The 22,543-nt window shown below is 29.8% G+C and overlaps 1 protein-coding gene across 7 annotated transcripts in view; it reads right to left on the bottom strand.

Moving 5' to 3' along the window:
• Positions 1-22,543, bottom strand: part of hlk (hulk) — a 128,016-nt gene that overhangs the window by 24,050 nt on the left and 81,423 nt on the right. For 6 of the 7 annotated variants that reach the window (XM_075311129.1, XM_075311128.1, XM_075311131.1 and 3 more), the window contains 5 exons: positions 21,832-22,146; positions 21,123-21,767; positions 20,873-21,055; positions 20,260-20,397; positions 20,010-20,192 (listed from right to left, as the gene is read on the bottom strand). In XM_075311129.1, coding sequence (XP_075167244.1) covers positions 20,010-20,192; positions 20,260-20,397; positions 20,873-21,055; positions 21,123-21,767; positions 21,832-22,146 — 1,464 coding nt within the window. Of the gene's footprint in view, positions 1-6,839; positions 7,440-7,717; positions 8,279-17,487; positions 17,539-20,009; positions 20,193-20,259; positions 20,398-20,872; positions 21,056-21,122; positions 21,768-21,831; positions 22,147-22,543 lie in introns of those variants that run through there. The other variant, XM_075311134.1, reaches the window with a different exon arrangement.

The following is a 22,543-nucleotide window of genomic DNA, read 5'->3' as shown; positions in this document are numbered from 1 at the left end:
ATTGCTTTGCTATTGTATTTATTTGGAGGAATAAGTTTATTTAATTTGTCATGTCGTGAGTTATGTTATACAAAAGCTATGTCATATAATCGATATTCGTGTTTCATAAAAACAATTATAGAGATAAATAAATAAATGTTTTATGCATATATTAAAACACTATAGAAATTCATTTTTTTTTTCTATTGAAAGATTTACTAGATTTAATGATTATTTGCAATAAAGTAATTTAATTCTTCATATTTTTGCGACTTTGGTTATTTGTGATGGCAATAAGCAAAAACTTTAGGGGAGTCGAACCGAACTGATTATTCTATTCTCTCAAAATTTGGTACACAATCACTTTATAGACAAAAGTTTACATAAACCAAAAAAAAAAAAAAAACTAAAATACCATCAGAGTCATATGATATTTTATGAGAGTTTGGACAATATTACTTGCTCTTCGTTATGATCTTTTGAATACGTATCCCAAATAATAGAGAGGTAAAAGTGACTTGAGGTTAGCGATTAGAGGATGAGGATTGAGGATAATCAGAATGCAAAAGTCAAGTTCTTTGTTTTTGACTTTAAGCTAAGGTCAAATTTTAAAATTTCGATATTTTTAATTTCTGAAATTTTCGAAAGTATTCAAGTTTTGAACTCTTGAAGAATAAAAAACTCGATTTTTGTTATACACAACAAAGTACAAATACTAGTTATATAAAAAGTCTAAACGTAAAAAGAATAAGTATGGAAATTGACGCATTCATACCTTACCCTTTATTAATAAAAAGCTTTCTTATATACCTTAGAGCCTTGTAGATTTGTAAAGAAAAAACAATTTTATCTTAACAAAACCCAAAATCCCGTTCACAAAGTCAGATCTTCGATATATGTTTGGATTGTGTAGCCATCTACACCCTCAAAAAAAAATCGCTTCAGTAACATATACCCCAAACACATTTTGCTTCAAGCATATATATTTTCAGGATTGGTGCAAACAAAATATTGTTTGTATTGTTCAAACATATTAGGTTTCACCTTAGAGCAGACACTGGTGAAAAACAAAAAAATTTAATGAAATTTTCTTTGTGTGGATATATTTTTAAGGCGTCAATTGGTTACTTCCATTGTTTTACTTGCAGCATACTCTCTAGGTCTCTCTTTCTAAACACATATTTGTTTATAGGCTATTTCCAAATTAATATATGATTGCATCTAAGCATATTATCTTTACAAAACTTTTATGTCCCAAACATATTATGTTCTAACCTATTAATATATATGTCCCAAACATGTTATACTAATTTATGAACATTATATTCTTGCACTCAAAAATATTGTGTTAAAAAATTTGATTTCAAAACATATAATTTTTACACCCAAACATATGAAAAACAGACTTTTTCGTCCGTGTAGGGTCTAGAGGTGTGCACGTGACACGAAATTGTCGTGACTCACGAAAATTTTCGTGATTCGTGCGTGAGTCGTGAGTCACGCCCATGGCAACGGCGTGAGTGTGCGTGAGCGTGATTAACATACCAAAATGTCGTGCGTGAGCGTGAGTCACGAAAATATTATCTTCGTGAGTGTGCGTGACTAAAGATTTACGCTCACGAAAATAATCCCGCTCACCAACATAAAACGCTTAAGACTTAAATTCATGTACAATTTTAGTGACTCCTGGGATGTTAAGAGTGCAATAACGCTCTCGATTTTAATAATGCTCATGTTTTCAGACACGTCGCTAAGGTAAATTACTCAAAAAATTGTTCGTGAGTCACGACATTTTTCGTGAGTCACGATATTTTTCGTGAGCCACGGTATTTTTCGTGAGCCACGACATTTTCGTGCGTGAGTACACATTTTCTTTTCGTGAGTGTGCGTGAGCGTGAGTCCCACCAAACAATATCGTGCGTGAGTGTGCGTGAGCGTGAGTAAAATACTACTCACGTGCACACCTCTAGTAGGGTCATGGCAAAATATGTGCAGCCATTGCACAGAAAAAAAACTATTTTTTCTCTTAAATCATGCAAATAATTGATTCAATCGATTTTTATTGATATTTCATCAATCATTAACTTCAATTAAAAATTAATTAATCCAATTTGTTAATTAATTGATCCAATTAAAAATTATATAGTACAATAATTTTATGTTATTGCTTTTTGTTTTGAATAATAATTTAATAGCACAGATTTTAAAAATCAATTAAAATTTTAATTGTAAAAATATTGGTGATATTTTTCTGTGCACGAAGTTGAATTTGTTATCTATATAACTTTAAAACTTTGTCAAATATAAGAAGAGTATAGAAGAAATGAAAGTGGGCACTTCACAATGCCCTACTAAAATTTAAATATACGAGTGCTGTGCAAAATTATCTATGAAAAATGTTGTTATCATAAAAAATAACAAAATTAATTGTATAATGGTAGCTTTGAGTCTTTTTAACCCACTTTTAAGTATCGGAATAACATCAGCCACCACTTGGAACTTATCCCATGCGGCATAATCATCAACATCAATTGCTAACATCAACATTTTGTTAAACTCTTCATTGAAAAAAAAGACATATATTCATTTACATAATTAATTGATTTCATAAAAGCGAAGCCAAAAACACAGATTAATTGAACGAATTAATTTTTTAATTGGTGATTGATGTTATCATTAACGTGTTGAAGAAATTTCCCTTAACACTTTACAGCATCAATGAATGTCGTGATTTAAGACAAACAATTTTTTTCTCCGCTTACTTGGCATTTACTCTTTCCTTGATACCAAATCAGAGGCATCTCCATTTGTTAGGCGAAATTTTCTGTGATAATTCGTCTTGTCACTTTTGTATACAAAAAATATATGAATAATATTTTTTCGATTAACATTTTAATTTAAATTTAAAAACTTCAATTAAAAGATTAAAACAAATAATTACAAAAATTACTTATCGTTTTATATGGCACCAATTTCTGCTGCAACTGTTTTCAGTTTGGCAACCCTATTTGAGACACAGTTTATCTCTGGTTGAAAGTGTGACTCTACTCAAAATTACTCTCTTCTACTCGCTAAATTCCTTGTAAATAATTTTAGTTAGTTGTTCCAACCAGTGTTGCCAACTCCCCAAGGCCAAAAAGCACCAAAAAAAAAATATTATAAATTCTAACATACCACCTTCCACCACAAAATCGGAAATTAAATGCTCTACTACTAAAAAAAAAAAAAAAAAAAAAAAAAACTTCTGAAGATGTGTTATAGAACTTTTGTGAATTGCATTTCAAGAAGTTAAGGTGAGTATTAAGATCGAGTTTAGCCGCTAAAATATAAAATAGTCATTTTTTCACGATTACTTTTCTTTAATAAATCATTTTAAGGAATACAAACTTTGTGAAAATTTGTTTTTGGCTATCATCCAGTATCCCCATCAAGTTATAATAAAATTTGCAGCAAATATGCATAATTTTATGCCCATTTTTACTGAGACAGTTTTCACTTTAGCGGCAAAACTCACACATAGTACTCACCATTATGAACCGCTATTCAAGTATACACCTTGATCAGTTTTAATGCTTTCGTCCAATTCATTTTGATCAGTGATGTTTTTCAACTTTCAAAATATTAATATATGGAAGGAGTTTATTGCTTATTTCAGTTGTGCGTGCTTTTGTGAATTTAATATAAACGTTTTTAATGACATCTTTACCAAATTCAAAAATTCGACACTCATCGCTCTACTTTCCTACAGAATACCCTAAATAACAATATTAATTAAAAAATAATCAATACCAACTTCATAACAATCAAATTCTATATTTGGCAATAAATTGGAGTTTCTTCGGCTCTTGAAAGTTTAGTCAAAATTTTTGTATCAATTAAACTTAATACTGTTCAAAATAAAAAAAGCACCAAAAGCACTAAATGAAAATGCCAGAAAGCACCAAGTTGGTGCTTTTTTTGAAAAGGCACTAAAAATGCAATTTGGTGCTTTTTAGAAATCAAAAAGCACTAAATTTGGTGCTAAAAGCACCAAATTGGCAACACTGGTTCCAACCTATTGTCTGTGAGCATATCTCCACGTTTACACGACACAGAGTGGTATTAGAGTTCTCAGAGAAAGAGTGTTTTTAAGCTCTTTCAAGCGCTTTTGTCCGAACAATAAACTGTTACTCATTATTGGATTTTCAGTTTATTTAATACCAAATACTTTCGTCTTTGTTGTTGTAGTTGTTTAGGCAAGAACAAGAACCGTGAAAAATTATGAAAATAATTAAAACAATTATTTAATAAGATGCTACAAAAAGTCTACATTCCCTATGTTCTATTTTAATTTTTTTTGATCAATTAATTTCGTGATTGAAACCGAAAGATATTTTTTTCTGTGTATAACTAGAGTAACATCTTTAGATCCATACACCCTACTATCGTCCACTCTGAGTTATGGCGATCAGAGGCCTCATTCAATATCGACAAATAAAAAAACTTGGAAATTTTACTAGCTGAAATACAAATGTTAATTTTTTAATAGGAACTTTTTGATCATTTTCGAAAATATTTGGCAATTTAATGTTTGAATCATTGTTGTGGTATGGTTTATTTTTATTTCAAAGTATTTTTATATCAACGTATGTAAGTACAATTATTTGTGTTTTATTAAATCTGCTCCATAGTTTCTGTCCGTGTCCGTGGTGTGACCATGATATATAGAACTGTTAATAATTAATGGATTAGATAAATTTCTACTTATTTACTATTTGAATTAATTGAATACCTTTTTTATCAATTAAATATGTATATAATTTATTTATTTATTTTTTTTGTTACAACTGTCAAAACAACAATTTATAAAAATCCGTAGGAGACACATTTTCTATAACTTTAAATTGTATATTAATTAGTGATAAATATTCTTATTGTTGATTTTCAAAAAAGTAATGTATGTATTTAGATGTTTTGGTGGTGGTGATAGAAAGCTAAATTTATTTTATAGTTAATTTTTAAATTACAAAATTTATAAAAAAATAGTATAGTGACTAATTTCTCAAACGAAGAAGATGTTTGAAATAAGTCTTACAAAGTTTGTTTTGTTTGTTTGTGATTAATAATAAAAAAAACTACAAGTGGTAACTCACAATGTCTTGGAGTTGACCTAACATAGGCTAAGCAAAGGAAAGCAAAACCTATATGGGGACTAGACATAATTTAAAACTATGTCCATGTTTTGTTTTAGAAAATAAAAAAATTGATATTTTAAATATCAATAACATAATTAAATATAGATAACAATTAAAATAAAAATATACAACAAAATTTTAATACAAAAATATTAACAAAAATCCACGTGTAGAAGATTTATGGATTTTTCATTTAAAATAACAACTAAAAATAAATAACAAATGAAAAAACTTAAAATAATAACAATTTTTTTATTAACAAATAAAAAGATAATATAAGAAGCTACTAGTCTACAAAAGAAAATTAAAATAAATTAAAATCTAAAGAAAATAAAAAAAAAAAAAAAAAACAAATCTACCAAGCCGCCTCAAATAACTAAAACACAAAACTAACTTGTTATCCCTTAAAACACACACTTTAATACAAATTTGTAAAAAGTTGTTTCTAAGAGAAACTTCAACAACCACCCCATTTTCTAAATTCCATGAAAGACCAAAGCGGGCATGAAGGCAAGCACGCAAAGGCAAAAATCAAAATCAAACAAAATTTTTATTAAGATTTTAGAAAATGAGGAGATATGAGTAAATAATCCAAAAAGTTTTACTGTGAAAAACAGTTTGCCATGAAATATGAGATGTATTGAAGCAAAATTGTATTAAGCTTGATCTCTAAGGAAGTTAAAAGTTAAAGAGTAAAAATAAGTATCAAAATTTGATTTAAAAAATGTTTATGATTATTCTTTTTTTTTTTTTTAATTAACTGCCTTCATTGTTAAGAACAAAGTATTTGTCTTCTTTTTAATGAGAATACAAAAAGAGAGAGAGAGAGTTTGGTTCAGTGCTGCCGCTACTACTTCAATCGAAGTATTTTGCTTCATTTTCACAAAATTTACTTCGTCACTCCTTCTTCCAAAAATCTGCTTCACTTTTTGTTCTGCTTCAAATTTTAAAATGTTTCCCCATATTACCTAATTGTTTTTCCTATTCCTTTAATTACGATGAACATAGCGGTTTTAATAATGGAATTATTAACCGATGTGGACCAATTTTTGCATAGTTTTTAGAGACCATATACTTATACCATGTACCAAATTTCAGCCGGATCGGATGAAATTTGGTTCTCTTAGAGGCTCCGCAAGCCAAATCGGGGGATCAGTTTATATGGGAGCTATATATAATTATGGACCGATGTGGACCAATTTTTGCATGGTTGTTAGAGATCATATGCTGAAACCATGTACCAAATTTTAGCTGGATCGGATGAAATTTGCTTCTCTTAGAGTCCCCGCAAGCCAAATTTGGGGTTCCGTTTATATGGGGGCTATACGTAAAAGTGGACCGATATAGCCCATTTGCAATACCATCCGACCTACATCAATAACAAATACTTGTGCCAAGTTTCAAGTCGATAGCTTCTTTCGTTCGGAAGTTAGCGTGATTTCAACAGACGGACGGACGGACATGCTCAGATCGACTCAGAATTTCACCACGACCCAGAATATACTTTATGGGGTCTTACAGCAATATTTCGACAAAGTTAATATACCCCCATCCTATGGTGGAGGGTATAATAAAATGAATTCTATTGTTTTGTTTTCAAAAATGTATGCTACTTCAATTTTATTCAATCTACTCCACTTTTTTCCAAAATCTACTTCACTCAATTTTTCACTAGCGGCAGCACTGGTTTGGTTGTTAAGCCAAGAGAAATGCTTAAGTATTGGCATGACAAAGAGCAAAGTGGTGGGTGGTGAGATTATGGCTATGGTGGATATTTGTTGTTGATTGATTGGTGGCATGGTGGAGATGTTTGTGTCGGTGACAGTGGATATGTTCAGCAATTTCCTTTTTGAGGGCGTTAGTAGAGTGGTGGTGGTGGTAGATGGTGAGTCGATCGGCGGGCTTCTGCACATACACGCGCACACACACACATAAGTTGTGCTTGTTTCAGCCAAGGAGTAAGTCCCACGAAGCATATTTTTAGGCGTTTGATTTTGATTTTAATAATTTTGGATTTTTGTTTTTGGGAGAAATAACGAAGCATGATTTGTAAACGTTTTGATTTTTGGGGAAAACGAAAAAAACTCTTGCTTTGTTCTTTCTAAAGGATTTGTGGAAAAAACTTTATGCTTTGCTCTTTAAAATTTCGATTTGCTAGCAAGCGGATGTTGTTTGCTTGCTTATTTCATTTTTAGTCAGTCGAAATGTTTCTTGCCACCTACACCGAGATATCCTGAAAAATTAGGTCATACAAATGTTTTAGTCGTTTGTGCAAATAATTTATGCCTACAAAAGAGAAGAGAGAGAGAAAAAAAGGAAAAAAAAATATTGAGGAAAAAGACAAAAACGAAATTTGTTTTTCTAATTTAAGGGTAAAATAAACTAAAATTTTACTAATATTTTTTTTTTTGGAAGACATTGATTATTTGCTTTATCGATTCTTGTTTTTTTTTTTTTGAGACCACAAAAAACTCTGATTGTTTTACAAAAATAAATGGACATTAAAATATTTTACAACATTTACTACCATATAAGGAATTTAGAAAGTTCAGATTCGAACGTACCGGTTCTGACATTCAATTTGTCTTCATTTTTAGCAAGAGTCTTTTTCGAATTTTTGGCTGAAGCAGTTTTGGTACTGACAGCGGGAGCAGGTTTGGCATCAGTGGCTTTAGGTTTATTGGCTTGGCCTTTACGGCTATAGGTGACCTTAACCAATTTCTCTTCACTCTCATCGTCATCATCATCATCGTCGTCATCCTCATCATCATCGTCGTCATCATCATCTTCATCACTTTCTGGGACTACAACTTTTTTGGAGGATTTCGATTTGGTGGTTTTGCTAGCTGCAGCCTTTTTACCACTAGCCGCTGATGGTTTGGGGGTACTTTTGATGGGTGTCGAGTCGGGTTTGCCAAATTGGAAATTGCCAGGTTGTGGGCGTTTGTCACCATCACCCGCATGGCTTTGTCCTATTCTTTGGGCAGTCATTTTAGGAACTTTCGTTGATTTTTCCAATTTTGTTGGACAGCATTGGAATGGTTGGTATTGATCGGGCACAAAATTGTTGCCACGTTTTGCTGAACGGCCATCGTGACCCAATCCAACATAGAAACATTCGTCATCTGTACACAAACAAACAAAAACATTTTGTCAGATTCAAGTTCAAAAAATCATCATCATCAAATCAACGTCATAAACATTAATGCAAAAAAATAGTAGAGTATTAAAAAAAGGAGAAGAAGAAAATATTGTTGTTCTTGTTAAACATAACAAAATTACAAATTTCAGAGAATTCTCAATATAATTCTCTGTTAAACAGATTTTTTTTTGGATTTTTTATAGACAAAAGTTAGTAAAATAAATTTAAGTATTTTTTTTCTTTTGGAAAATTATATTTTTTTCTTAAAAAAAAAACAAAACAAATATTTTTTGCATTTACAAAAAGTATTTAAAGAAAAGTAAAGCGTGCTCTTAGGTTGTTTGGATTTTTCATTCTTATCTTTTAAAATTTATAAGAACGTGAATGCTCTATTTATAAATCCAAGAATAGACTCCGAATAATTAGAGCTAGAAAATGATTTCCTAAATTATTAACAAAAACTTATAACTGACAAAATGCTTTTGATGCTGACAATATATTTTATGTTTTACAGATATTTTTTGTTAGGTCTTAGGTTTTACAAAAAAAAAAAAAAAATAACATATTTGGGCGAAAGTAACAAAATTTTAGGTATTTTTTTCTAAATAAATAATACATGAATTTTATTTTATGGCTTAGTGTTACCTATAAATGTTTACAAAACAAAAAAATTATATAAAATTTTAAAATTTTTAATAAATAGATTTTTTTCTTGAAATGGTTGTTTTTGTTCGATTATTTAATTAATGAGCAATTGGATTTTTATGTTTTCATTTTGTTAATTATATATATTATCGTTTTGGATTTTATATTATTATTTTTCTATATATATAAATAAATATTACTCAAAACAAAACATTGTGTCAGCTATGTTTCTGAATTTTTCAATATTATTTTTTTTGTTCGAAAGTATTATAATAATAATTTTTTTTTTATTATTGTGGTTAGTTGGTGTTCATATAAATTTTGCAAATTTCTTAAAATTATATTTCTATACAGTTAGTGCTAGAAACATAAAATGTGTTCTCAGGGTATGGGTAGAAAAAAAAAAACAACATGCATAGTCAACTATGGAGACGATTTATTTGTATTGGTTTCTTGTAATAAATGCATTACAGTATTTCCCTTAAACATCAAACAGATAAAGGCATAGTGCGTTCAAGAAAACATTTATTTTTCCATAAAATATGTGTTTTTTTTATCGAGTGTATTAAATGAGTCCTCAGTTGTTTAATTTTTCTGCAATTTTTAACAATCAACAACAATCCTGCAATGCGGTTTACCAAGCCCATAGAGTTGTTTCCTTATTTGTTTGATTGCTTCGAGTAAATCCCAAAATGAATTAATTTTTTATTGGACTATTGGTTCAATATCTGCCAGAGAGTGAAATTGTTCGCAATTGGTTTTTCTTCTTCAGCTTCAGTAGTGTCCTAAAAGTTTTCATTTTTTACATTTTACGCACGTATATGACAAACTTTAATATTAAATAATATTCGATTTTGTGACCCAGGGGTATTTATTAAATATTAAATTAAAATGCATACAAGAATATTTTTGTTGTTTAAGAATTCTTGCTATTTTTAGAAAAATTATGTACTATAGTATATTTACCTAACACTTTGAAAGAAACACAAATATTAAATTCAATATCACAATTTTTTTTTGAATATAAATGAGCAACTTCAGCGCCATCTTTTGCTTTTATTTAGTCTATGAAAATATCACAACACATTCTAAATGCAGCTCTGGTTACGTTGTTCTTGACGTCTTAAAGGCAGTGAAGTTGCCAACTGTGGATTTTTTTTACTTTGGGAATGAGTGCATTTGTCTGGGCATAAAGTAGGGGTTTGGGATGTTTTCTTGGGATATTTCCATTTTCAATCACATAGTACAATAATACCTATACGTCAATCTTAAAATGATGTTCCCATTTCCGATTAAAAAAAACTTGGAAACTCCGAAAATACCTCTCAAAAGTGGAAAATTGTAAGGCGTTAGATATATTAACACATTAAAGTTAACCTCTCATAACAGGACACCTCTTAAAAGAGGACAAAGTTTAGGCGACCATGTGTGCCCACTTCTAAGAAGTTTCACTGTACTCGACTTTCGATGTTGACCAAAATCCACTGAACTCAAAATATCTCTAGGCGACATATTTTATTTTAAAAGGGATGCGATGAACTTAAATACAGCAAAACCTCCCACACCGAAAACCGGATACCTCTCAAAAATGGATAATTGTCGTAGGGGGTTAAACACATTAAAATTAAGCTCTCATAACATAACTGGCCAAAATTTAGTAGTCCATTTATTAGGTGTTGATGGTTAGGTTAGGTTATAGTATAGTGGGAGCCCGATATTTCAGGCCCACTTAGTCTATTCAGTCCATTGTACCACATTCGTGAACTTTTCTCTTATTACTGAGTGTTGTCAGATTCTATGTTTAGTTCAAACAAGGAACCTCATTTTTGTAGTCGGGTCCGAATGGAGTTACACAATGCGTTGAAACCACTTAGCGAAGCTTTGAAACACTCAGAAATGTCACCAGCATTACTGAGATGGGGATAATCCAAAACAAAAATTTTTTATTTCGTTCAATCACGAAATTAATTGATCCAATTAATTTTTAATTGAAATGTCTTTAATCGCAGAAATAATAGTATCAATCAAAAAATTAATTAATACTATTAATTTTTGTGATAGTTTTTTGTTTCAATTAAACAATTTGTTGAATCAATTAAAATTTTAATTGAATATTTTTTAAAGCTCAATTAAGTCTTTAATTGAAAAAATTTTCGTGATTTTTTTTCCGTGAACGCTGAAAAATTTTTTGTTGTTTGGTCGAAACTAGGATTGAACTAGGCGGACGTGCTAACCATTGCACCACGGTGACTCCAAAGGATGTTGAAAACATTACTGATTGCTCTGAATAAGAATAAAAGCAGGGAACTATTGAAAGGAGTGGGATGCTTAAAGTTGAGGGAGTACATCTTTGCCGAATAGAAGAGGCGGAAAATGATCTATGTGTGTAGGGCATGTGGTGAGTATATGGAGCCCTTTGGAGCACTACCTATGTAACTTTCAGGGGATATAGAAAATAATACGAAACCCGAAGTTTCTAAGAGCGCTAAAAATAAAATAATAGCTGAAGAATACTTTAATTGATATGATTGGGAGAACCCATCTCCTAACCACGGTTGCCAAAATTAAACTACCAAAAATTTGAAGAAAATATTACCAAAAATCTACCAAATTAAAAAAAATTTAATTTGAAGCTATGCATCAAATTTTTGTAGAAAATTTATTTCCATAGAAAATGTTGTCAAAATTTTGTTTCTAAAGAAAATTTTGTCAAAATTTTGTTTCTAAAGAAAATTCTGTCAAAATTTTATTTTTATAGAAAAATGTGTCAAAATTTTATTTCTATTGAAAATTTTGTCAGAAATTTATTTCTATAGAAAATTTTATCAAAATTTTAATTTTGTAGAAAATATACGAAACCCGATATAGAAAATAATACGAAACCCGAAGTTTCTAAAAGCGCTAAAAATAAAATAATAGCTGAAGAATATTTTAATTGATATGATTGGGAGAACCCACCTCCTAACCACGGTTGCCACTCGGGCCAAAAATAAACTATCGAAAATTTGAAGAAAATATTACCAAAAATCTACCAAATTAAACAAATTTTAATTTGAAGCTTTGCATCAAATGTTTGTAGAAAATTTATTTCTATAGAAAATTATGTCAAAATTTTGTTTCTAAAGAACATTTTGACAAAATTTTGTTTCTAAAGAAAATTTGGTCAAAATTTTGTTTCTAAAGAAAATTCTGTCAAAATTTTATTTCTATAGAAAATGTTGTCAAAAATGTATTTCTATAGAAAATTTTGATTCTAAAAAAAAAAAAGAAAAATTTATCAAAATTTTATTTCTATAGAAAATTTTGTCAAAAATGTATTTCTATAGAATATTTTATCAAAATTTTAATTTTGTAGAAAATATACGAAACCCGATATAGAAAATAATACGAAACCCGAAGTTTCTAAAAGCGCTAAATATAAAATAATAGCTGAAGAATACTTTAATTGATATGATTGGGAGAACCCACCTCCTAACCACGGTTGTCACTCGGGCCAAAAATAAACTATCGAAAATTTTAAGAAAATATTACCAAAAATCTACCAAATTTAAAAAAATGTAATTTGAAGCTTTGCATCAAATTTTTGTAAAAAATTTATTTCCATAGAAAATTTTGTTTCTAAAGAAAATTTTGTCAAAATTTTGTTTCTAAAAAAATTTTGTCAAAATTGTATTTTTATAGAAAATTTTGTCAAAATTTTGTTTCTAAAGAAAATTCTGTCAAAATTTTATTTTTAAAGAAAAATGAGTCAACATTTTATTTCTATAGAAAATTTTGTCAAAAATTTATTTCTATAGAAAGTTTTATCAAAATTTTAATTTTTTGGAAAATATACGAAACCCGATATAGAAAATAATACGAAACCCGAAGTTTCTAAAAGCGCTAAAAATAAAATAATGGCTGAAGAATACTTTAATTGATATGATTGGGAGAACCCACTTCCTAACCACGGTTTCTAAACTATCGAATATTTGAAGAAAATATTACCAAAAATCTATCAAATTTAAAAAAAATTTTAATTTTAATCTTTGCATCAAATTTTTGTAGAAAACTTTGTCAAAATTTTGTTTCTAAAGAAAATTTTGTCAAAATTTTATTTCTAAAGAAAATTTTGTCAAAATTTTATTTTTATAGAAAATTTTGTCAAAATTTTGTTTCTAAAGAAAATTCTGTCAAAATTTTATTTTTAAAGAAAAATGAGTCAACATTTTATTTCTATAGAAAATTTTGTCAAAAATTTATTTCTATAGAAAATTTTATCAAAATTTTAATTTTTTAGAAAATATACGAAACCCGATATAGAAAATAATACGAAACCCGAAGTTTCTAAAAGCGCTAAAAATAAAATAATGGCTGAAAAATACTTTAATTGATATGATTGGGAGAACCCACTTCCTAACCACGGTTTCTAAACTATCGAATATTTGAAGAAAATATTACCAAAAATCTATCAAATTTAAAAAAAAAATTTAATTTTAATCTTTGCATCAAATTTTTGTAGAAAACTTTGTCAAAATTTTGTTTCTAAAGAAAATTTTGTCAAAATTTTGTTTCTAAAAAAATTTTGTCAAAATTGTATTTTTATAGAAAATTTTGTCAAAATTTTGTTTCTAAAGAAAATTCTGTCAAAATTTTATTTTTAAAGAAAAATGAGTCAACATTTTATTTCTATAGAAAATTTTGTCAAAAATTTATTTCTATAGAAAGTTTTATCAAAATTTTAATTTTTTGGAAAATATACGAAACCCGATATAGAAAATAATACGAAACCCGAAGTTTCTAAAAGCGCTAAAAATAAAATAATGGCTGAAGAATACTTTAATTGATATGATTGGGAGAACCCACTTCCTAACCACGGTTTCTAAACTATCGAATATTTGAAGAAAATATTACCAAAAATCTATCAAATTTAAAAAAAATTTTAATTTTAATCTTTGCATCAAATTTTTGTAGAAAACTTTGTCAAAATTTTGTTTCTAAAGAAAATTTTGTCAAAATTTTATTTCTAAAGAAAATTTTGTCAAAATTTTATTTTTATAGAAAATTTTGTCAAAATTTTGTTTCTAAAGAAAATTCTGTCAAAATTTTATTTTTAAAGAAAAATGAGTCAACATTTTATTTCTATAGAAAATTTTGTCAAAAATTTATTTCTATAGAAAATTTTATCAAAATTTTAATTTTTTAGAAAATATACGAAACCCGATATAGAAAATAATACGAAACCCGAAGTTTCTAAAAGCGCTAAAAATAAAATAATGGCTGAAAAATACTTTAATTGATATGATTGGGAGAACCCACTTCCTAACCACGGTTTCTAAACTATCGAATATTTGAAGAAAATATTACCAAAAATCTATCAAATTTAAAAAAAAAATTTAATTTTAATCTTTGCATCAAATTTTTGTAGAAAACTTTGTCAAAATTTTGTTTCTAAAGAAAATTTTGTCAAAATTTTGTTTCTAAAAAAATTTTGTCAAAATTGTATTTTTATAGAAAATTTTGTCAAAATTTTGTTTCTAAAGAAAATTCTGTTAAAATTTTATTTTTATAGAAAAATGTGTCAACATTTTATTTCTATAGAAAATTTTGTCAAAAATTTATTTCTATAGAAAATTTTATCAAAATTTTAATTTTTAGAAAATATACGAAACCCGATATAGAAAATAATACGAAACCCGAAGTTTCTAAAAGCGCTAAAAATAAAATAATGGCTGAAGAATACTTTAATTGATATGATTGGGAGAACCCACTTCCTAACCACGGTTTCTAAACTATCGAATATTTGAAGAATATATTACCAAAAATCTATCAAATTTAAAAAAAATTTTAATTTTAATCTTTGCATCAAATTTTTGTAGAAAACTTTGTCAAAATTTTGTTTCTAAAGAAAATTTTGTCAAAATTTTGTTTCTAAAGAAAATTTTGTCAAAATTTTATTTTTATAGAAAAATTTGTCAAAATTTTATTTCTATAGAAAATTTTGTCAAAATTTTAATTTTGTAGAAAATTTTGGCAAAATTTTAATTTCATAGAAAATGTTGTCAAAATTCTAATTCTATAGAAAATTTTGTCAAAATTTTAATTCTATAGAAAATGTTGTCAAAAATTTAATTTTGTAGAAAATTTTGTCAAAATTTTATTTCGGTAGAAAATTTTGTCAAAATTGTAGTTTTATAGATAATTTTTTAAAAATGTATTTTTATAGCAAATTTTGTAAAAATTGTATTTCTATAGAAAATTTGTAAAAAATTTAATTCTATAAATAATTTTGTCAACATTTTACTTCTATAAAAAAAATCATTTCTGCACTCAAAAAAAAAAAAAAATGTTTACTTCTATCCAAAGATTTTGACCTTCCTTTAAGGATTTTGCTATTGATTCCGAGCCAAAGATGCGGGTTCTTTAAAATAAGGAAATTTTTTTGCGACCTATCTGGCTTTAAATCTAGGATCTATAAAATTAAAATTAGGATACAGATCTTATTTATCGACTTTTCATTCTATTTTTCCGGTATATTAATAAAGCTATTCACGTACAAAGAAATGCCAGTTTAAAAATCCAAATTATGACAGATACTTCGAAGTAAAAAATGTTTTCTTAATTCAAAAAAAAACAAAAAGAAAACTTTAAACCAAAGATGCTAGCTCCTCAAAATAAGTCTTAGACTATATTTGAAGCGTTTTTGTCTTAAATCTAAAGATTCAATATCTCAGTTAATTTAAAGGCGATTTCTTTAAATCAAAAATGTGTTTCTTTACTTTAAGGAAAATTTGTCTTGGCTTAAAGACATGCAACTTTAATGAAGGGACACAAATTTTCAAAATGGGTGTCCTAAATTTAATGAAAAAAATTTTTGAAGCAAAGATTATAAACTTTCTTTTAATTACAATTTCATTATTTTAAAGGAATTTGTTGGTATTTAACAGTGTGTAAATTGCACATCCTAAAATTGAGGTTGCGTAATCTTTAATATCACGTAAATATTTTTTTCAGTGTATAGACATTTTTGCCACAATTTTATTTTGTAAACAGTTTATGACAAATTTTTTTCTATTGGAAATGTGGTTTTTATTATATTTGTCAAATATTTTGTCAAATCTACCAAAATATTAAGAATTCTACCAAACAGTAAAAAATCTACCATTTTTGGTAGAATTCTACCAACTGTGGCAACCGTGCTCCTAAGCCGCGAAATAACCCAAATGTAGTCTTCATATTATATATATTTCAAAGTGATAAGATAAACACTCTAAAAATTTAATAATGAAAAAATAAAATAATTCCATTTTGCAATAAAACTAATCAATAAATATAATAATATTTGATACGAATATTGAATTACAATAAATAGTTTTTCATTTCATAAATCATTTAGAATATAATTAAATTTATTAAATTCAAACTCATTTAATACACTCGAAAACAAAATATTTTCATTTTCACCATGCCTTTAATTGTCAAGGGAAGTGAATGTTATGAAGAGATAACAGAAGAAATCCTCCGAGGTATATGCAAGTGCTGGATACAGGAAAAAGGTATTCAAAATCATCATTACCAAAGCTTTTAAAAATATCGCATTAGAGGATAGATCTACAGGTTGTTGTATAACTTTGAATTGTTTAAAAAACAATATGTAAACACTACTATGATAAATAACTAAAAAAAAAATAATATAATAAAAACCTTTGGGAACTGTACCTAGTTAAGTCGACAGATAAAAATGATGCCAAATTTATTCAAAAAAATCAGTCTTAGAGCGAGCGAGTATAAGAGAAAGAGTAAAAAAAAATACAGAAGGAACGTACGAAGTTATAGTTGAGATTAGCGAGAGAACGCTCTTAAGAGAGGAGAGCGCTTGTTTCAGTTATCTTATCTAGTTTTCATATTTGACGTAACGTATTTGCAGTTTATCGTTGTAAAATTCTATAAAAATTAGAGCCAAGAAACTAATTCCATTATTTTGGGTAGACAATGATTTAAAGTTTTTAAAGCGCCGAATATTAACAATCTCAATATCTCTACTGCAATTACAAAGTAAATAAAAACAAATCAAATCATAATTTTTCAAATTGCATGGTGCGGTTGGTTGTGATTATTTCTCTGTGGGACTCAGAAACGTTACGTGGTGTGCGGGGTGGGCGGGAGAAATCGATTTCATTTTTTTTTTGGGAATGGGTGGTCCATTGATACGTAATAAAAATACGCAACTAGAATGAATGAATTCATATTATTTTTCTTTTACCAGGTTTTTTTTTGTATAATTGATTTTTTTCGTTATATGAACGAATTTATCACCATAATTGAGCCAACAAAACCGTTTTCTTGTAATAGTTTATGACTAAAATTCATTATAAATTGTTAACTACTACGTCGGCTCAATTTACATGTGAAATTTTCTCCGTGTGTATATCTTTAGGGGTTAGGTCATTTTTCATTTTTTTGAAAGTTGTTAGTATGTTTCCCGAATGATTTTGTTATTTTTTTGTATTGGTTTAGAGACATTTTGTGATTATGATAGTGCGTATGATGGAGGAGGGAATAGCTTACTCTTTTGATCGATTAACCACTGCAGTACACGGTTTTCGTTTTTGAGATTACCTGCAATAGAAAAGGGAAATACATATAAGTTTAGGAGTAAATATAAAAATATCAAATATAGCTTTTAATAGTACTTCGAGTAATAGAAAGGTAGATAATGCACAGCGATAATCAAAAATTTTCATCGGATAAGACAATTCTAATTTAGAGGAAAAATAAATCCCATTTATCAGTATTGATTGTGTTGAAAGCCTATGTTTATGACTGTCTTAAAATTAAATCTGTCCATATCAAAAATTATTGGTCCTTCGAACCGAATTGAAATAAACATTCTGCAGTTACGAAAACTAAGGTATTGATGTCATCACTGAATAATTAACAGATCGATTGAGTGACGGCTGTGTGAGATTATGAACCCATTTCTTTGTCGCTATTAGAAGCCCGAAACTTTTGGAAAAGAATTGGATGAACAATTATCGTTCAGAGCACTCAAGAATTTGAACTTCGGAATTGGTTTCTATGCAAGTTTGTGGCCTTATATGATAGCAACTACACGAATTGAACTCCTTATCAATTGGATTAAAATTTTCCCCTTAAGAAGTCCGAACTGAAGGATAATATCAATTTTTTTGTTTGAAGTTACGGAAACTAAGGTATGGATGCCATCATTGAATAATTAACAGATCGATTGAATGATGGTTGTATTAGATTATGAACCCATTTCTTTTGTCGAACCGAATTGAAATAAACATTCTGCAGTTACGAAAACTAAGGTATTGATGTCATCACTGAATAATTAACAGATCGATTGAGTGATGGCTCTGTGAGATTATGAACCCATTTCTTTGTCGCTATTAGAAGCCCGAAACTTTTGGAAAAGAATTGGATGAACAATTATCGTTCAGAGCACTCAAGAATTTGAACTTCGGAATTGGTTTCTATGCAAGTTTGTGGCCTTATATGATAGCAACTGCACGAATTGAACTCCTTGTCAATTGGATTAAAATTTTCCCTCTAAGAAGTCCGAACTGATCAATCTTTTTGTTTGAAGTTACGGAAACTAAAGTATGGATGCCATCATTGAATAATTAACAGATCGATTGAGTGATGGCTGTGTGAGATTATGAACCCATTTCTTTTGTCGCTATTAGAAGCCCGAAACTTTTGGAAAAGAATTGGATGAACAATTATCGTTCAGAGCACTCAAGAATATCAACTTCGGAATTGGTTTCTATGCAAGTTTGTGGCCTTATATGATAGCAGCTACACGAACTGAACAGTCGGATTAACTGAACTGGAGTTTAATATCAATCTTTTTGTTTTCTTTTGCTCGTGCCGAAAAACAAATTCCATCACATTGGAGAGGGACCTTCTTCTAGGACAGGTTAGGTATAATGGCAGCCCGATATGTCAGGCTCACTTAGACTATTCAGTCCATTGTGATATCACAGGCGGACAGTTAAGCTCATTAACCCGGGACCTCCTTCTTATAGCCGAGTCCGAACGGCGTTTCTCAGTAGGGTGACATCACTTCGAGAAGATTTGAAATCCTCATAAATGTCACCAGCATTATTGAGAGGGGATAATCCGCCGCGGAAAGATTTTTTCTATTTGGCGTTCCACATAATGTTAGACACCCATTCTGAGGAGGCTTTACAATGCTAAAATGGTCGGATATTGGATCACCATTAGTGAGGTTAGGTTTGGTTAGGTGGCAGCCCGATGTATCGGGCTCACTTAGACTATTCAGTCCATTGTTATACCACATTGGTGAACTTCTCTCTTATCACTGAGTGCTGCCATGTTAACCTCAACTAGTGAGGTTATTTTGGGAGGTTCTCTCTTATCAATGAGAACATGTCGATTAATTTTCATTTCAATAATAAGGGACTTCCTTCTTGTAGCCTAACTTGAGTGGCGCGTTTTACAATGCTAGAAGTGTTACAAGTCTGTAATTCGATTAATTTGAATGTGAAGCGGGTTGTGTAAGCATGAAGGAATCAGTTTTCTTCGGGATCATTGAATCATCGATTGTACCCTTCTTCAACTTTTCCATTCCAGAAAATGGTGACGTTGCTTTTCCATCCGATAGAATAACAAACGCCTTCCACGTTCGCCGGTTGCAGTATACAGTTTCGACTTCCTTTGATCTTCCGTGTGTACCAGAGGATCCATATTTCATCGAAACAACCCGAAAATATTCTTGCCTTTTTCTCAAAAAGCCTCAATTATTGTTTCTATCGTCCATTGAATGCGTTTCCAGGGCATCCATGTCAAAGGAATTTTTGCAGATAGCAATCGAAGGAGAAAAGCTACCATACGCATACACCAAATTATATTCAAACAAACTAATCTCCAACCTTTATTGCTCTTTTCCTATTTTATTAGAATCCACGGTTACTCCCTTTCACAAAAAAAAAAAAAAAACTAAAATCTAGACTGATATTTCATAAAACAGTAGCAATTTACTAGAAGTACACTCGTATTTGCTTGGAGTATATCAATAATTCAACATTTTCTGATTTACTTACCGTCATACATGATTGGAACGCCGGTCTCATAGTAGACCAAAGCGGGGAAAGCAAAGATGCCAATTTCATGGGCCAACTTGACATCATTCGATTTGACAAATTGAATGCCATGTTTATCGGTATCATCATCGATATTTTCCAATTCTTCCAAAATAGATGAACAAGATTCACATTTGTCGTCATCTGCAAAAGGATTTCTCATATTAGCATAGATTCAATGATGCCAATTTTAGATGAGCTCTATACTTACAGAAGAATACAGCCAAATGTTCAACGTCATTGATAAGAACTTGCAAAGTCTTACGATCAACAGATTCAATGACATCAGCAGTGGATTCGTGCAATTCGAGGACCCATTCCAAGATTTCTTCTTCCTTCATTAAATCACCTAAAATAGAGGAAATGTGCAACACATTTAAAGAATGAACAATTAAAATCAATAAATTAAAGATTACACTTTAATAAATCTGATTATTTAAGTTGTATTACATTATACTGATGAATCATTATATTAAGCAATAATAAAAAAGGTTTTTGTTGTTTATTTAATCATTATAAATTGAGAAAAACGGGCAATAAGTTCAAAGTGTTAACATCTAAAATCGGATACATCCAAAAGTATGACATTAATTCGAGGCTTCATAGCTTACAGTGATTTAAGTGACATATTTGCCATAATTCTTTTATAATTAATTGACTAATTGTTTATAAATGGTTTCTCCTATCCCTTGTTGTATATATGTGGAAATGTGGCTTATTATGTTGTTTGAATTTAGTTTGAATTGATAGAATATGAACCAATGACTTCACATTTGATTCTTTAACAGTGATAATGTTTATGCTCTGACTATCTTTATACGTACCAGTGTAAATTGTTCTGAATTTATGTCTGTAAAAAGCCAAGGCTGGCAAAGAGGCCAAATCGTATTCCTTTTGAACATCCTCATCGGAGGTCTTAACAAAATCAATATCCTTTTCTTCACATTCATCATCGATATTTTCCAATTCATTCAAAATCTTTTGGGATTTCTTATCACCTTCGGCATCTGTAAAATAAAGGCACACACACATATAACACTTAGACCCTCGATTTAGACCATTTAAGAAACTTACAAAAGAATACAACAACATGATCATTTTCGGCCAAAATTTTATCCAACATCTTAATGTTGACTTCTTCAATTTTGCCAGGAATTTCCAAGGTATCCTCATCGGTAATCCAGGCCAAAACTTCATCTTCATCTTCCAAATCTCCGGTGAAGAGCAAAGGATCACGATTTCTAAAGAATACCAATTGGGGATAGACCTTAATGTTGTGTTTCTTGGCAATGGTGGTGTCCTCGGTGGTGACAAAGATAATGCCAGTCTCATCCAATTCATCGTCAATGGTTTCCAAGGCAGTTAAGGTCTTGTCGCATTTCTCACCAGGTTCACAGGGGCCAGTGAAGAAGACCACAACATATTCATGATCATTGATGAGATTGGTTAGGATTTCATCGGTAACTTCTTCAATGGTGGCAGTTTTCTTTTGCAAGATCAACCATTCGAGAACTTCATCTTCGTTCATCAAATCACCCTCGTACAAGGCGGGAATCTTGTTTTCGTAATAGATCAAGGCAGGCAAATGATCAAGACCATATTCCTTGGCCTCGGCCGTATTGTCAATGCGAACAATGACAATGCCTTCCTTTTCCAATTCATCGTCAATATTTTCCAATTCATTCAAAATGCGAATGTCCTGTTTATCATCCTTATCGTCTGGAAAAAAAACAGGATATTTAGATTCACGGAGTTTATAAGGAGAAATGCTGCAGATACTTACAGAAGATAACAGCCAAATGTTCAGTGCTGTCAACCAATTTGTCTTTCATTTCATCGGTAACTTCAGGAATCTCAGAATAACGTTTCTGATGGACCAACCAGCCAAGTAATTCGTCTTCCTTCATTAGATCACCTTCATAGACATGAGGAATGCCACGTTCGAATAAGACAATGCAGGGAATCTCATCGATACCCCATTCCTTGGCCTCGGTATCATCATCGATCTTGACAAAGGCAATGTCATTTTGATCACATTCATCGTCAATGTTCTCCAATTCGGCCAAGACTTTTTGGGATTTCTTTTGATCCTTGTCGTCTAGGGGGGGGCGGGAGAAAGTCAAGAAATCATTAAATTGAATAAAAAAATCAGGGATATTTCGTGGTATTCCTAAATCACAATCTAAATCAGGTATTGATGATTTCATCTTCCTAAACAATCGGAAAATCCTCAAATCCTCAAACCTATTAAGGTAACTTTTCCCTTGGCTTACTCAATGTTATTTGAAAGATTAAAAGATTTTGAAAAAAGTTAGATTTTTATAGATTGTGGACCCTGGTTATATTTCACGGGGCCCTGTTAGTTATTGTTCACAACATCAAAATTATTCCATTTAACCAAAATATATACAAGAAAGCAATGAAGAAGCAAGCCACATCCATTGAGAGAGATCTTTTGAATAACAACAGCTATACAAGAAACGAGGGGAGTTATA

This window comes from Haematobia irritans, chromosome 5, assembly GCF_050003625.1.
Source record: "Haematobia irritans isolate KBUSLIRL chromosome 5, ASM5000362v1, whole genome shotgun sequence".
NCBI lineage: Eukaryota > Metazoa > Arthropoda > Insecta > Diptera > Muscidae > Haematobia > Haematobia irritans.
The sequence above is the reverse complement of the archived record's forward strand: the minus strand, read 5'-3'. Positions and strand labels throughout refer to the sequence as shown.